We start from the raw sequence: 16,416 nt of genomic DNA on the forward strand, positions 1-16,416 counted from the left end.
GTGGAAGGATTGGTGAGATATTGGTCGAAGGACACAAAATTTTAGTTAGAAGGAATAAGTTCAAGAGATCTATTAAACGGCATGGTGACTATAGTTAATAACAGAGTGCATACTTGAAAATTACTAAGAGAGTAGATTTTAAATGTTCTTACCACAAAAAGAAAAAAATACATGAGGTAATGTATAGGTTAATTAGCTTGATTTCACCATTTAACAAGGTACTCATATATCATGTTGGACACCATAAGTATATACAATTTTTATTCGTCCATTAAAAATAAATTTGTGCTATTTTATGCTACTAAAAAATACAGTCGTTTTTTGTATGTGTATCTTGTATTCTGAAACCCTTGCTGAACTTACTTATTAGTTCAGTGAGTGTTGTTGTTATTGTTACTTTGTAGATTCCTTGGTATTTCCTGTGTAGACCACGTCATCCGCAAATAGAGGGAGTTCACTTTTTCCTTTCTGACTTGAATGCCTTTGTACTGATGCTCAAACTGCCCCCTTCTTGGGTAGCAGGAGCCTCTTCAGGTTGATTCTTGAGTTCTTGTGATGTGACGTAGTCTTTGCTTTCATGCTATATGGTATAAGATGTTCTGGGCTCCTCTTGTACGTTTTCTGTCCTGACCCATAATTAACCATTTCTCTAAAATGGACTGTTTTTTTGTGGCAAATGGTATTTTGAGACCATAGCAGTTTCCCCTGTGGAGACTGGAGACTGTAGACTTATAGAGCCTTAATAGTCTCTTATCTATTAGTAAATTCCCCAGTAAGTGCTCAATAATCGTTTGTCAGAAGAGTAAGTGAATTAGTGAACAAATGAATGAAACACATCTAGTGCTAGTCTTTGCTTGGTGGCCAAGCCAAAGCAAGAAAAACATCATCCAGTCTATCCAAAAAAGAAATATTGTCAAGGCAATTCAGATCATTAGTGATCTGTCAAAGAATGACCAAATTAATGGAGAACAAAAACACTTCTCTTTAAACTCTTTTTCTCCTTCCAAGTCACCTCCTTGTAGCTAGCCTGGCTTCTTTATCCCCTCTTCTTCCGTTTTGGAGCTATTCTAGTTTTCGTGCTTCTCTCCTCAGTGTGAATTTTCAAGGCCCTCGTCCTCCTGTAGATCTCTCTTGCTACCACAAGCTGCATGATAAAGCCCTCAGGTCAAAGACAAGGAAAGACTGCAAATGCTTGGCTTGTAGCTCTCTGTCCATCTTCAAAGTCAGCAGCATAAACCTTCCCCTCTGCCCGTGACTGTCTTGACTTCTCTCTCACTTCTGGGACTTTGTCTCACATGGACTCACCCAAATAATCCAAGACAATCTTCCCATCTTTAGATCCTTAACCTCACCATATCTGCAAAGTCCCTTTGCCATGTGAGGTAACGTATCTCTAGGATATGGATGTCCACATTAGGACATAGATGTCCTTGGGGGCCCTTATTCGGCCCACCATGAGAAGGCTCATGTGCCCCAACAGACGGCTGAAGAGTTGGGCCCCGGAGCTCTGTGATGCTCATCCTTCCCTGCCTTCTCCACCCAGCAGAGACTGTTACCTTTATAGACCCTAGCGAAGAATTTTCTGTGGCCTTTGGTCCTTTGCAGAACTTCGCACCTGTTCATTTGAATCATTTTGCACCAGTTACATACTGCTTGTGGCAAACCTAAAGCGCCTGTGGAGAAATGTGGCTGAGGACTAAGAACAAATACATCACAACCTAACAAACCACATCGCAGTTTTCTGAGGAGATGAATGGAGCAATTATGTTTTATGTTATTGTGTTGTGTTTGTCATGGAAATGTACTGCATAATCATTAACTGTGGCAAGTGGTGGAGACATTTGGGAAAAGTAGCTGCTGCCCCTTTTTCTATTTTTATCCGGTTTTTTCCCGTTTTTATTTTTGTGTGGAGTTGTCTGGGAACTAAGAGTGATATTACCTAAATTTGCTTCCTGCCTGTATCTTACATGTGTATTGTTGTGGTTAATAATGTTTTCAGTTTACTCAGACTTTCTCAAAACGGCCCTTTTTGAGTTATTGAAAGCTGTGTTTCACCCAGGCAAATCTGAAGTTGCCATCTTATTTTCTCATTTTAGACATATCCTAATGTTAAATACAAAGGGATTTATAAAGCCTTACCTGGGAAAGTCCAAAGTTCTTACCTCTTGAGAAAAAAAATCTACCCCATCCCCAAAGGAAACTGCTTTCATTAGTCTTTATGGACGGAACCCAGGGCTCGTAGCTCTGCCTCTTATTAGCGGGACTGACGGCCGCCTAGTGGAGAAGGTAACCTCCAGAACAGTCCCAAAGAAGGCCAAGAAGGCCTGCCTAGGAGGGTTCTATCAGGATAGGAGGGGGAAGTGCTTAACGCCGACTCACATAACTCAGGTGGTGTGGGGGCTCCCTCTTGAGACCCAGCATGCTGTGGTATAGTTGCACTCCTGGTAGATGGTAATGCCAGAGGCTGCCTCAACCCCAAAGATTCAGAGTGTCCACCCCTGCATTTCGTCACCAGTTTCATGATCCCCTCTACCGTAGGCCAGGCCTGTCTTAGCCAGTGGGGGGATCTGATGGGAGACCTAGAGAAAGGGGGAGGCAGAGACAGACAAAGAGACACAAAGACAGAGGCAGACAGAGAGAAACAGAGAGAGGGGGCCAAGCCGCAGAACTGTTAACCTCACAACAAAGGTTTGCACAGACTCCTCTCCCTGGCATGTTGTCTCACTGGGTCTGGGGCCAGGGAGGTGACAGAGACAACAGTTAAAGGACTTGATGAGAGAATATATTTGGGATGGGCACAGGCTGGGAGGCTGGGTTAGAGTCTTGATTCTTCACCTTCTTTGGCAAAATTATTTGACCTCTGGTAGCCTCTGCTTCCTGTCTGTAACATGGAGATGATAACAGCAGCTAAGTATTTCTGAGTTTTAAGTGTATGCCAATTGTATGTACCAATCACCTTTTAGTATCTCATTTATTTCTCCTACCAACACTAAGGGATGGATACAATTATTATCCCTATCCGACCTGAGCATTGGTGCTGTCACTCAAGGAGCTGGCCCGTTGTCACAGCGTCACCAGCTAGGAAGTGTCAGAAAAGGGACTCCCATGCAGTCATCTCTGGATCCAAACCCCTGGTTGCTGTGAGGGAATTCGAATCCCTGTGGGATGACCGTGAGGGCTAGGTGAGATGCATGCAGAGCACACAGCAATTGCTGGGCCTGTGGAACGTGCCCTCCTCATCATGATGGCGAGGAGGGCAGAGCAGAAGCTTTGTAGAGAAGAAGAGTTGACGGGGAGCATGGTGCCCCTTCTGAGAAGCGACAAGCAACTCCAGGTGGTGGCTGAGTGAGGAGCAGATGGAGGGTCGGTCCCTAGGGAGGTATGTCCAAAGCCAGCAGGTTCACTTCCTCTGAAATCCTACACAGAAGAATCTCAGAATGCTGAAAGGATGCCGGTGTCTGTCTCCCAACTGTGGCTAATGGTTCAATGGGATTTGCATATTGGCACCTTCTGAATAATTCCCAGCACAGGTGTAAATAATGCAAGGCCTGAATCCCAGCCCGACCTGCACAGTGAGGCAGCCCTTCTCCAGGAAGAGACATGTGTGTCACAGTTAACCAAGGGTGCAGTAAGCCCTCCTGAAAGCTCAGTTTAGGTGCCCAGGATTTTAAAGAGCTCCCAGCCTTGTTGATAAATCAGTTTCCACCTGATGGCTGTTTGACCATTTCCCTGTACTCGTTTGCCAGAACAGTGTCCATAGTCACAGAGAGTGATGGCACTGGCGGGCTGTCTGATAAAGCAAAGAACCTGACAGGACAGATGTTGTTTACACACAAATGCTGTACCTATCGTAGTAGCGTTTAGCAAGAAAAAAAATTGTTAAAAATTGGATTTACTTATTGATTTATTTTCATCTTCATTGTTGATGGTGTTTGTGCTTGAGCATGATCTATCCCTGTAGTTAGGGGAGCATGTGTTTTGAGTCATGAACTGAGGATCCACCATCACCAAGGGGTATTAGGCTGTTCTTGCATTGTTATAAGAGAATACCCGAGACGGGGTAATTTATAAAGAAAAGGGGCTGAATTGGCTCATAGATTTGCAGGCTGTACAGGAAGCATGGTGACATCTGCACCTGGGGAGGCCTCAGGAAACTTCTAATCATGGCGGAAGGCAAAGGGGGAGGAGGCATGTCACATGGCGAGAGCAGGAGCAAGAGGGACAGAGTGAAGGGGGAGGTGCCACACACTTTTAAACAGCCAGATCTCACAAGAAGTCACTCTCATGAGGACAGCACCAAGAGGATGGTGCTAAATATTCATGAGAAATCCACCCCCAAGACTGATCCAGTCATCTCCCACCAGGCCCCACCTCCCATACTGGGAATTACAGTTCAACATGAGATTTGGAGGGAACACAGATCCAGACCGTATCCCTGAGATCAGCTGTGCTCGAGGTGCTGTGAGTCTGCTGTAGCCATCGCAGGTGCTCCCGTCTCTGCTGGGCACAGCTTTGTCACTCGGCAATCGAAAAGAGTCTTAACACGAGAGTGGAACCCCTTGGTCATAATTATGCTCCTTCAAAAGGGAACAAATGTGGTGACAGCCTGGAAAGGTGGATGGAAAGCATTTCAAAAAGCAATTCACTCTGCTCATAATTTTCTAGTATTCCTCTGCTATTATTTGCTTTTAAAGAAGAGCCCTCTGCTTCCTAGCAGCTGCTGCATATGCTTGGTCCAGCCACGAAGACATAATCCTCTGCAGGCAGCATCACATGGAGCGAGGGTCAAGTCCTCTGCCCGGTGCCCCTTTATCTGCACAAGGGAAGAAAGACTCCTGAGTGCCTCATTCCACAGAAAGTGAGATACAGAAAGCATTTGACTTGTCAGGAAGCGAGAATTACCAGCCCCAGGCTTCCCCAACTCAGCCCACGAAGTAAGAATGGCTGGGCCAACGCTTCTCTGCAGAGGCTGCAAGTGCAGATGCCGACAGCCATGCACAGTCCTCCCAGGAATATTCTTGTGTCTGCTGTGTCTTGCTTAGCCATGGCCATATTTATTTAATTTTTGATGGAATTATTTATTGTGTTTTATTCTATTGCTATATAAACTGAGCCAATTTCAGAATTGACTGCTGTTTGCAGAGTATCTTGGGGAGAGGAGGATTGCTCACGAGGAGCTCCCCCCCCCTCCATCTGGAGCAGTTTTAGTTGGTCCTCATCTACTTTTTAGACGCCTTTCTGTCATCACTTTTCATGGTTTCCAGTTTGACTGGATTTTACACTCTTGGGAAGTTCCACTGTTTAAGGATCTAAAGACTAAAAACATGTATTCCACACATTTTGTTTAAATCATGTTTCTTTTTCTTTTTTCTAGAATTTTTATTTTAGCAGAAAAAGTCTTGGCTGGAAATGTTTCTGCCTAAACCTGGGCTCTGTAAAAACTCCTCCTTCATGTCGTTCCTCTGCATATGACCACACCAGGAATTTGGCGTAGCCATTTATTTGTGGCTAGTGCTGAAACAATTAGTTAAAATAACAAAAGGCCCCTGGATAAGTACAAATTGACTGAAGTGCTTTTGAAGATTAGCTAGGAAATTTAAGAAACACTGCTATAAATAAGAAATATATTTATTCTGGGCAAAAATCCCTGACGAAATAAATCCTTCACTAGTTACATCAACAGTTACCCTGTAATCTCTTCATTTCTTTTCTGTCCATCCTACTAGACAGCATCTTTCCTAAAGGAAAAGAATCAATTCTATTTATGACACATAAACACATGTGGAGAAAAGGCCAGGGATTTTCCAGCATTAAAGTCTTGTAAAGTGGGTTTTAACATTCGTGGCATCCAGGTGGAAGTATCTGAAGGCAAGTTGTTTCTAGGCCTCTTTGCTAAATTATTACATGTACACTCTTGAGCAGATGGGCTTTGTTTTAGGTAATGGAGGCTTCTGGTCATTTTATGACTCTAATCTGATAATTCAGTGACCTAGCTGTGTTTGTACAGAAGCCTGTTAACTAAAACTCTAGGAAGTATTTGATATTTAGCCCCTAGAAGAGGACAGTAGACGACATTTACTGTTTTCTTACTTGCCAGTCACATTCTACACCTGATGAACCAGATTCAGACTTAGCAAACATGGAATTTGTAGCTTCTGAGCCAGCCTCATTCACCTCACTACCTGATTTGCACTTCATCAGTGTCCTTTTGATGTCAGAATTGTTATCCCCATTTTACAGATGAGAAGTCCAAGTGATGAGCCTGTGGGAGTAAAATCGGGCCAGATCCACTTCCACTTCTATTGCCCCACCCAGGTCACAGTTGCCTGATCGCATTAAGGGCCTCTCTGTATTAACACAGAATATCATGGTGTCATTGATGGTGTTACTTCCTGTCAACTGTGATCATCTTGTTCTGGTAGAAAAATAAGGTGTCTTCTCTGCAGACCACGTTAGATTTTAACTTTAAGTCAGGTTCGACCTTACTTCTGGTTCCAGGAGGCTCAGGGAGCTTGGTTGGGAGAAGATGCAAGAGCTCTGAGCTCACATCTTCTTTGGGCTTTAATTCAGAGACCGACAGTGTGCACCCAGGCAGATGTCCCTCTCTGCCTCTTTTCTGACCATCCACCAAAGCACCTCTCTGCTGCTGCTGTTGGCCATGGTGCTGGGAGCAGTCAGGGAAGCCCCAGGCCAGCCCTGCAGTTCAGGAGGGAGTTGGATGTGCCGCCTGGCCATGCAGAAGCCCCCGGCCAGAGCTCCAGTGGAAGGCACGTGGGTAGATGGTCAGCAGGGATGGCATTTCCTCCCACACCACCTGCAGAAGCAGCCGTTCTGTTCCTGAGTTATTAATACCTTGTGGGCTAGAGAACTGGGTCTGTCTTGCTAATGTGATATCCCATTAGATTTTTACACTTTCAGAAGCTATCACTAGGAAAACAGATGTGGTTGGACCTGTGTGCTTTGTGGTGACTTTACTGCCTGTGTGGCGTAACTACTTTTCCTCTAAAACTCTGTAAAATGAACAGACTGGCTTCACACATTTGGCACTTCATACTGCCGTCATTTATCTTTTTACATCTTTGCAGCTCTTGCCACTAAGATAGCCCCTTGTGTTCAACAACCATATTTTCCAGTATGTCTTCCCTGGACAGTGTTAACACACACAGTAGGCACTGCAAAGATATTTAGAAAATGGTTAAATTACTCCTGTATTTGCTTGGGTTCCAGGTACCTAAATGTGCAGGCTCAGAAAGGAATAGTCAGAGTAAAAATGCAAATACAAATACTTGGAGATTCTCTTCTTTTTCTTCATTAACACACATTTATCGACTACACACTGTTTGGCTCTGTGATTAAATACTGGAGGATCCTTGTGTACAGGGGAAAAAAAGGTGTATCTGAACATATTTCAAATCCAAAGGATTTTAAAGGAGTTACCATTTTAGAAATTCCACCCTTCAACTTACCACCACTTGCGTCTATATTTAAGAGTTGACAGTCAATCTAGAAGAGTTGGTTAGAAGGTGAATTCACATAAATTCAATGGAATTTTTCCATATACTTGCCATTATGAGATTAACAATTACTATCCTAGAAAAGGATGCCCGCGTAGACTAACTTGAAATGTTTTTCAAGGCATGGGCCATTATGGTAACTAAACGGGTGGAGGCTTGACTGATCTTTTCCTGCCTCTAGTTTCTTCCCTCTCTGGTCATCTTTTGGTCTTTCTCCTTCTGCAGAAGTATAACTTATCCTTTACTGAAGAATCACAGTTCTCAAGTTTAATGGCTTTCTTCTCTGAGCGAGCCTGCCTGCCTGAATGCTTTGTGCTGAGCTGCAATCCCATTTGCCCAGGACTTCTTGGTCTGTGCTAGGGATTCATGCTTTCTGTTAATGAACACAACTCAACTAGTGGTTTCTGTTGGTTTGAAATTACGAGAAACAGGTTTCCGAAATTCTTTTTTCTCTTGCTTTTAAGATGTTTTTCTTACACCCAGACAAATGGTCAGCAGCAAGTGTTTGCTCTTGATGGAATAAACATGTCACTCTTGCGACTTAACATGTATTGAGCATTCAGGGTCTCAATGCCAAAACTACTTGAAAGCATTTTAGTTCTTGTCATTATACAGCTATGGAAAGTTCATCAATTTCTAAGTTGTCTGCCTTGAACTTGCTTAAATTGTAAGGCATGAGATCCAGATTATACTCAGAATGCTAAGCCTTGGAATCAACCCTTTTAAAAGTTGCTTAATTAACATTAGGTATATCTCCTAATGCTGTCCCTCCCCGCTGCCCCCAACCCACAACAGTCCCCGGAGTGTGATGTTCCCCTTCCTGTGTCCATGAGTTCTCATTGTTCAATTCCCACCTATGAGTGAGAACATGCGGTGTTTGGTTTTTTGTCCTTGCCATAGTTTACTGAGAATGATGTTTTCCAGTTTCATCCATGTCCCTACAAAGGACATGAACCCATCATTTTTTATGGCTGCATAGTATTCCATGGTGTATATGTGCCACACTTTCTTAATCCAGTCTATCGTTGTTGGACATTTGGGTTGGTTCCAAGTCTTTGCTATTGTGAATAGTGCTGCAATAAACATACATGTGCATGTGTCTTTATAGCAGCATGATTTATAGTCTGTTGGGTATATACCCAGTAATGGGATGGCTGGGTCAAATGGTATTTCTAGTTCTAGATCCCTGAGGAATCGCCACACTGACTTCCACAATGGTTGAACTAGTTTACAGTCCCACCGACAGTGTAAAAGTGTTCCTATTTCTCCACATCCTCTCCAGCACCTGTTGTTTCCTGACTTTTTAATGATGGCCATTCTAACTGGTGTGAGTTGGTATCTCGTTGTGGTTTTGATTTGCATTTCTCTGATGACCAGTGATGATGAGCATTTTTTCATGTGTTTTTTGGCTGCATAAATGTCTTCTTTTGAGAAGTGTCTGTTCATGTCCTTTGCCCACTTTTTGATGGGGTTGTTTGTTTTTTTCTTGTAAATTTGTTTGAGTTCATTGTAGATTCTGGATATTAGCCCTTTGTCAGATGAGTAGGTTGCAAAAATTTTCTCCCATTCTGTAGGTTGCCTGATGCTAAATGACGAGTTAATGGGTGCAGCAAACCAACACGCACATGGATACATATGTAACAAACCTGCACATTGTGCACATGTACCCTAAAACCTAAAGTATAATAATAAAATAAAATAAAATAAAATTGCTTAATTAAAATTGAGAATATTTTTCAGTGTTTTTTTTTTTTTAAGATTTTACAAACTAATGTTGTGCATCTTCCTGCATGCTGACCTTCTGTTAATGTACTTGAAGGTCAATTGAAACTAGTCAAATGTTACTTTAACATTCATAGTGGTAAAACTATAGACTCAAATTATGCTTCTGTGTTTTATGGGCAAAGTTATTATTTTACTAAACATTTTACTGAATTATCATCATAATGTATAAATTGATGTGAATATTACTACCCTAGTTTGTGGTAAGTGTTAAAGAGCAAAATACTTACTGATAACCAAAGACAATTTATATTTTCATGGAAGCTAACGGATGGGTTACATTGCAAGTTTTGGGAGCACATCATGAAAATGTTCACATCATGAAAATATTTCTGGACACCTCCTGGAACTCTTCCCCTTGGGTCCACAGATACTCTTAAGGGAAAGTTGTTAAAGTGCCCCCTGTTACTTCTTACAGCTTATAAATACATCCGATCGAAGCTGTATGGGACATGAACAGTGTGTCCTGGTTCAAGTTAGTGTCTCCTCCACTCTGAGCAGGGAGTGGGGTTTCCAATAGTTGCTGATTAAATAGTGAAACAGTTATTTGATTCTGCTCCAGTGGTGATCAGGGTGAATGTATACCCTTACTCTTCCTTCGGTCTTCAGGCACCTATGCAGTGCCCAGTGGGCTGTTTTCACCAACCATAAATCCTGTGCTTCCAGGATTCTGACGTCAGTATCACATCCCTGAAGGCAGCTGATCTGCTGTGGCCTGGGGAAGGTCACACCCCCTGGCCATGCAAGCATAGCAGGGAGCTTCCCAGTCAATGCCTAGCAAGGTGGCCCTCCCTCCCCCATGCCCAAGGAGTGGGTCTAGCACCACCTCAATGCTGGTAGAGACCCAGCTAGCTCCTCTCTTCCTTGGATTTCATCTTTTCTGAAATAGACAACTGTGATTTTGCCCAGTAGCTCAGGAAAGTGTTGGAGGATCAAGTGAAGAATGGCCAGAAGCACTTAGCAAGTGCCCACTGGAAATGGTCTTCCTCTACTGAACTGCACAGATACTTTGCTCATCAGTCTCAGCAATGAAAAACAACAGATTGGTTTCTCTCTTGTGAAAATCCTTCCAGTGCTTGTAATTCGTACCTCAGGACCGGTTAGCTTGTTCTTTATGGTGTAGCAGCGTCTTCTCCCGAGCGGCAGCTCATCTCATCCATATTGCACTCAGTTATTTTTGTCCCTCTTCTCTTTACTACTATCCCATGGAATTAAGAGTTAAAATGACAAGGTTTCATTTTTAAATGTACAAAGATGGGGGAAGACTAAGGAAGTAATTTTATTTAAAGCCACACGTACATTTGTTTCAATAAAGTTAAAGGAAAATCTCTCAGGCCAAATATTATAATTTTTCTATGAAGTCAGTGTAAGTTTTAAATGTGTAATCTGGAGTTGTTATAATAAAGCCAAGTAATTCATATTATGGGCAAAGTATTCAACTTTGCTACCATAATTACCTAGCATGCCCCTGTGTTCTTTTCATTACGTTCTGATAGCAAAAGTGATATTTATTGTGGAGAAATTGGAAAATATTTTAAAAGGTTGAATTAAAAGAAAATAGCCTGTAATTGTACCACTCGGACTAACCACTGTTAACATTTTATGTGTACACACATATGTAGAAACAGATACATAGGACTTATTTGCAGTGCATAGAACACACACTTTAAAAAATCCAAAAAAGATGTTATCGCATGTGCTGTTGTGAATCTGTATCAGCGTGTTTTGACTTCCAGCGACAGCAGCCCTAACTTATCAAGGTTAAACAGGAAGTATCTGAGCTCATGAACCAGGAAGTCCCCAGACAGGACAGGCTGCTGGATGGTTGGTTCATTGGCTCTATGAGATGATGAAGGACCCAAGTGCTTTCCATTCTCTCTCTTCTGCCCCCACCATTAGCTTCATGTGAAGGTCATTTCTATCATGGCCATAAAGTCACCACCATGAACACGTGCGACAAAATTATCAAGACCCACACCTGATGCTGGGAATGGGGCCAGCTCTCTTGTGTTGCATGGCTGGATTGCAGGGGGAAGGCATGGTTGCCATGACAAAATCAGGGCCACTAAGAAAGATGACAGGATGGGCGCATGATACCTGCTTTACTGTCTTTAAACATGGTTTTCTTCTTAAGGTTTACAGCAGTTATCAGAATTTAAAATTAAGATGAATGGTTTTAGATATTTTATTTTCATTTAAAAAGTCAGTCTCTTGTAGAAATGCTCTGTTCAGAAAGATTTGGATAGGAACAAACACTTGGTTTCTGGGAAATTAATCTTCATGATCTGCAAAGATGTAGCATTTTCATGGTGTATTTTTGACAGCAGCAGTTTTTTTTTTCATGAATTTTGACTTAAACCTTTATAGAAATTAAAAACTAAAAGAAAAAGATAAGCTTACAGATAAAAGTTATAATAGATGGAAACTTTAATATTTTTATCTTTATGTACTTTTTTATTTTCAATAGTCTTGAAATAATGCCGTAAATAATATCGAGAATTCATGGATATTTTATAAGGATAATTCTGAGAAACAATAGGCATATTTGAAATTACTGTGGTAAAAATCAGATGTTAAAGAAAAAGTTATATATTCAGTTTTTAAATTGTACTATTAAATGTGTAACTTCATGTGTAGTAAATATTCATATTTAATTTTAGCTGCCAGTGTAACATATACTAAAATAAAATGGAACAATTTCTATGGTTCTATAAAAGAATCTATAAAGGAGTCATAATTATAATAAAACTCTATTGAAATATTTTTATGGGACTAAAAATTGAAAACTTCCTAATAGGGAAATTTTCATAAATGAGACATGAAGTAAGTTAGTCATAGAGACCTCAAACAGTAATATATCCTATGGGAACCCTGAATAAGCAATAACTTCTTAAGATAATCTTATATAATGTGTAAAAATCAAGAGTTTTTGAAAAAGCTCTGCGAAAGGTAGCAGGAGGAAAAAGGATTATTATAATGCTAAAATTCCTCATGAGAGGTTACTGGTTTTGCATGCTTTTAATGTTACCAGAATAAAGATTTTAGATGATCTGAATCTGAAAGTGCTGTAACTATTCCCTATAGAGTAACACAATTGTGGTGGGTAACACAACTCACTCTAGAGACCTAAGATGTTTCTCTTGTTTTTGAAATAAGAGCTTAGACTAAATGATATTTTGGTGCTCAGAATGCATCTTACCTTCTATGCCAAATTCACCAGCCAATGAATAGTTTACTCAAATTCACATATTTTTCTTTTTTCTTTTTTTTTTTTTTTTTTTTGAGGCAGTCTTGCTCTGTCACCAGGCTAGAGTGCAGTGGCACGATCTCGGCTCACTGCAGCCTCCGCCTCCCAGGTTCAAGTGATTCTCCTGCCTTGGCCTCCCTAGTAGCTGGGACTACAGGTGTGTGCCACCACGCCGAACTGATTTTTGTATTTTCAGTAGAGATGAGGTTTCACCACGTTGGCCAGGATGGTCTCGATCTCTTACCTCACAATCTGCCCACCTCGCCCTCCCAAAGTGCTGGGATTACAGGCATGAGCCACTGGGCTCAGCCCATATTTTTTAAAACAAATTTTACCTCCCTCTTCCACCTCTTTAACTGGCAAAAAGAATACAGAATTATAACATAAGTGAAGGATACCATAAAACACCCATTTCAAATGAAAGTTCCTTGGATGAATGGAAGTTGTGTCTTTATTGTTTTTATTCTTTTTTAAAAATTAAGTAGTATAATGAGAGTCTTTCTATGGTATGATTGGATGAGTATTAATCTGCATGTGAAAAGACCTAGTCCCTTCTCTACTGTTAAGTTGCTATGTTACCTAGGACAAGCAACTTAACTTCTGTGAGCCTCAGTGGCTCAGAGAAAGGACAAGTGCATTAAACGAGTCTCAGAGATGCCTTTCCCACTAGAATCAGGATGAATGAGAAGGTCTTGGTCACGATCAAGAAGACTGTTTACTCATCCTTTGCACTTCTAAGACATGGGGAGATAGTACAGGTGAAAAAGACGTGGTCTGGAGTTAATGATGGGAGAAGTTAAGTTGAAGGGGGGCAGCGCTGTGCCCATTGGCGACTTTCCTTCTACGCACCAGTGTAGATAGCCATACACAAAGCCTCTGATGAGGCTCCCCTGAGGTGGAGAAAACCACAACTAATTCACTTGCCCTGGGTCAGGGTTGTGGTGGTCCAGCCTTCTAATTGAAGGGATTCCTTGTAACTGGTCTTGTTATGCATTCTCAGAGGAGGAACCTCTGAGTTTTAATGAACTCTGGATGTCTATGTTCCAGAACATTGTCTTCTTCACAGTCAAGTGCTGGCACAGATGTGGAGTACCCGGTAGGCTCAGACACTGGGGCTGCAGTGTGCCAGCTGGATCAGAAGAGGCTCTCTCTGCCGTTGTCGTATTCTTAAAGTCGGCCTGTGTATTGTTTTTGTCCTTCCAGCTCTTCTTTTAAACTCTAGGCATTCCTTTATAGTTGGCCTAATTAATTTGGTCTTACAAGTAAGCTCCCTGGAGTAGCTTTGACACTGTCCTCTTCTTTTCTGAAACAGAGCCATCACATTGGAGAATCAGCTGGTGATCCTTGCCACCACAACCAGTGACTCCGGGGCATACTACGTGCAGGCCGTGAATGAGAAGAATGGAGAAAACAAGACAAGCCCATTCATTCATTTGAGCATAGCAAGTGAGTTTTGAAATCCCAAATGATAATTCTGAAAGCAATAAAATCTCGCTTTAATTAATAACCACTGTCTGATGGGACATTTTGCAATAAATTTTATCTCTCTAGTGTAGTAGTTATGGTTTAATATTGATCCAATGCCAATAGTTTGGAGAGCTTTAGGGCTCCTGCTTTCTTCAAAATGATATGCAGAAAAATGCGAATCCAACTGGTACTTCTAAATGCCAGATCTTATTTGTTTTGGTAATTAGAAAAAAAGTATTTGCTTTTTGTACACAGTCAATGCATGTTGTTCCTAACAACAAAAAGACTTTCAGTTTAAATGAATTGTATCCATGAACCTAAATCAGGACTAGATTAGGTACAGATTATATTCTTTTAATCTAACAAGAAAATCCTTGAGAAATTCTACATATTAAGTTGTACAAAAATTAGCAGTATTTAAGCATAATCAGTTGATCATTTTTTTCCACCTAATTTAACTGAAAGCCTGATTCTTGAAGAGAATGCACACAAATCATGCGTATTTGTAGATTTTATTTGAGGGGACTTTAGTTTGAGTAAACTTAGTTTTACATGTTTGGCCTTTAAATTCTACCAGCAAGAGTTAATTGCTAAAGACGGGAAAATCACCCAAAGCAGGAACTCTGAACTAAACTAGATTCAGACATCCATATCAGAAGGCTTGTCATCAGATGTTTGCAGCATGAAGCTTCATGGTATGAAATGAAATTGTCATGTGGTTGAGAAAATAGGGTTGAAACTAGTGGCGGATGGTAAATTTCAAAATATTATTATCATTTCATATGAGTGAATTATATTGATTTGTTTGTATAGTAGTGGATTTTATCTTTTTAAAAATCGTCTTGAAGGAATCGTTTCCCCCTGCAAGTGGTTTGAAAAGTATGTGGGGCTAGGCATGGTAGCTCACACCTGTGATCCCAGCAATTTGGGAGGCCAAGGCAGGCAGATTACTTGAGGTCAGGAGTTCGAGACCAGCCTGGCCAACGTGGTGAAGCCCTGTCTCTATAAAAAATGCAAAATTAGCCAGGCATGGTGGTGTGCACCTGTAATCCCAGCTACAGGGGAGGCTGAGGCAGGAGAGTCACTTGAAACCAGGAAGTGGAGGTTGCAGTGAGCTGAGATCGTGGCATTACACTCCAGCCTGGGCAAAAAGAATGAAACTCCATCTCAAAAAAAAAAAAGAAAAGAAAAGAAAAGTATGTGGGATGGAGTGATAGTGTTCGCCTCACATGGCCCTCAAGGGGTACAATTGCCTTAGGCCCAGTAGAATTTCCTGGGCGAATCACTGTAGCAAACTCTGGGTGCAGGCGTCTGTGGGAGTTAACTGAGTGGGGTCTCAGATGCCTGCCTAATTGGTCCCAAGTGGCCACGATGTGCTGTCATCCTGCCTTGAGCTCCTTAATTTGAGGAATTGAATCTTGCTCTCCAGAATGTAGACTTGGCATAGATTTAGGATGAGTAGGGGCTTTGTGATGCCGTGGAGAATGATGCACATGGATTAGGGGTGGGGTTCACAAAACCCAGTGCATGCTGTACTACGATGTAAAGGAGTGTCTGCATTGGGAATTACAGTAGAAATGAGGATGATTTATTAAGATTTTTTCCAAGGGTTATGATAAAGAATGGAAATTGTATTATCAAATAGATTGTTATTATTTTAATGATTCCAAACTTTACAAGTAGAGCCATTTATCTTGTTTAGCAAATATGATTCTGTACTCAATTGTAGTATAACTACCAGGATAATAATGAGTCAAAGGGGGTGAAATTCTGCATCAGAAACAAGGAAGTTGGCCTTCCTCCATTAGAAGAATTATTCCACAGAAACTGGTTAACATCACAAAGTTATAAAACAGTCCTTACCTAGTACTTGCCTACCTCCCTACTCTGTAAGGGCCAGCAGAAAACAAAGTGAGTACAGTGAATTTGCAAACTGCTGTACTAACATATTACCATGGTGTTAGATAATTGGAATATGTAAATTTTTTTCAGTAATTTCAGTTTCTACCCTGACCGAAAAGTATATTGAAAGCTGCTCATAAATATTATAATTAACTGGCTTGCATTTTGTTCCTTTGTATGTATTTTTTAACTTTTCATTGGCACCAGCTAAAAATGTGTAAAAAGTGAGATACAAGGCAGTTGATAATACAGACTTATTTTAAATCTTAGGAGAAAACCTACATTTTGTTCCTTTATGAATTCTTTGCTTTTTATGAGGGCCAGGTAAAATGGGAGAAGAAAGAAGGTTGAGGAAACTGCCCTATTTTAATTCTTAGGAGAACCTTCCTGGTGACATATGGGATTTCGCTAAATGTTAAATGGCAACCAATTATGCTTTTTTTTTTTTTTTTTTTGCTAAAAGTTTTATTTTGAAAACCTCTAAAAGTCAGAAGTCTTGATTAA

General features: G+C 41.1%; 1 protein-coding gene across 5 annotated transcripts in view; it reads left to right on the forward strand.

The window, feature by feature from the left end:
- Window positions 1-16,416, forward strand: part of SDK1 (sidekick cell adhesion molecule 1) — a 659,503-nt gene that overhangs the window by 204,770 nt on the left and 438,317 nt on the right. For all 5 annotated transcript variants that reach the window (XM_058442285.1, XM_058442281.1, XM_058442284.1 and 2 more), the window contains one exon: window positions 13,856-13,989. In XM_058442285.1, coding sequence (XP_058298268.1) covers window positions 13,856-13,989 — 134 coding nt within the window. The remainder of the gene's footprint in view (window positions 1-13,855; window positions 13,990-16,416) is intronic.

The sequence above is a fragment of the Hylobates moloch genome, unplaced genomic scaffold, assembly GCF_009828535.3.
Source record: "Hylobates moloch isolate HMO894 unplaced genomic scaffold, HMol_V3 SCAFFOLD_1, whole genome shotgun sequence".
Lineage (NCBI taxonomy): Eukaryota > Metazoa > Chordata > Mammalia > Primates > Hylobatidae > Hylobates > Hylobates moloch.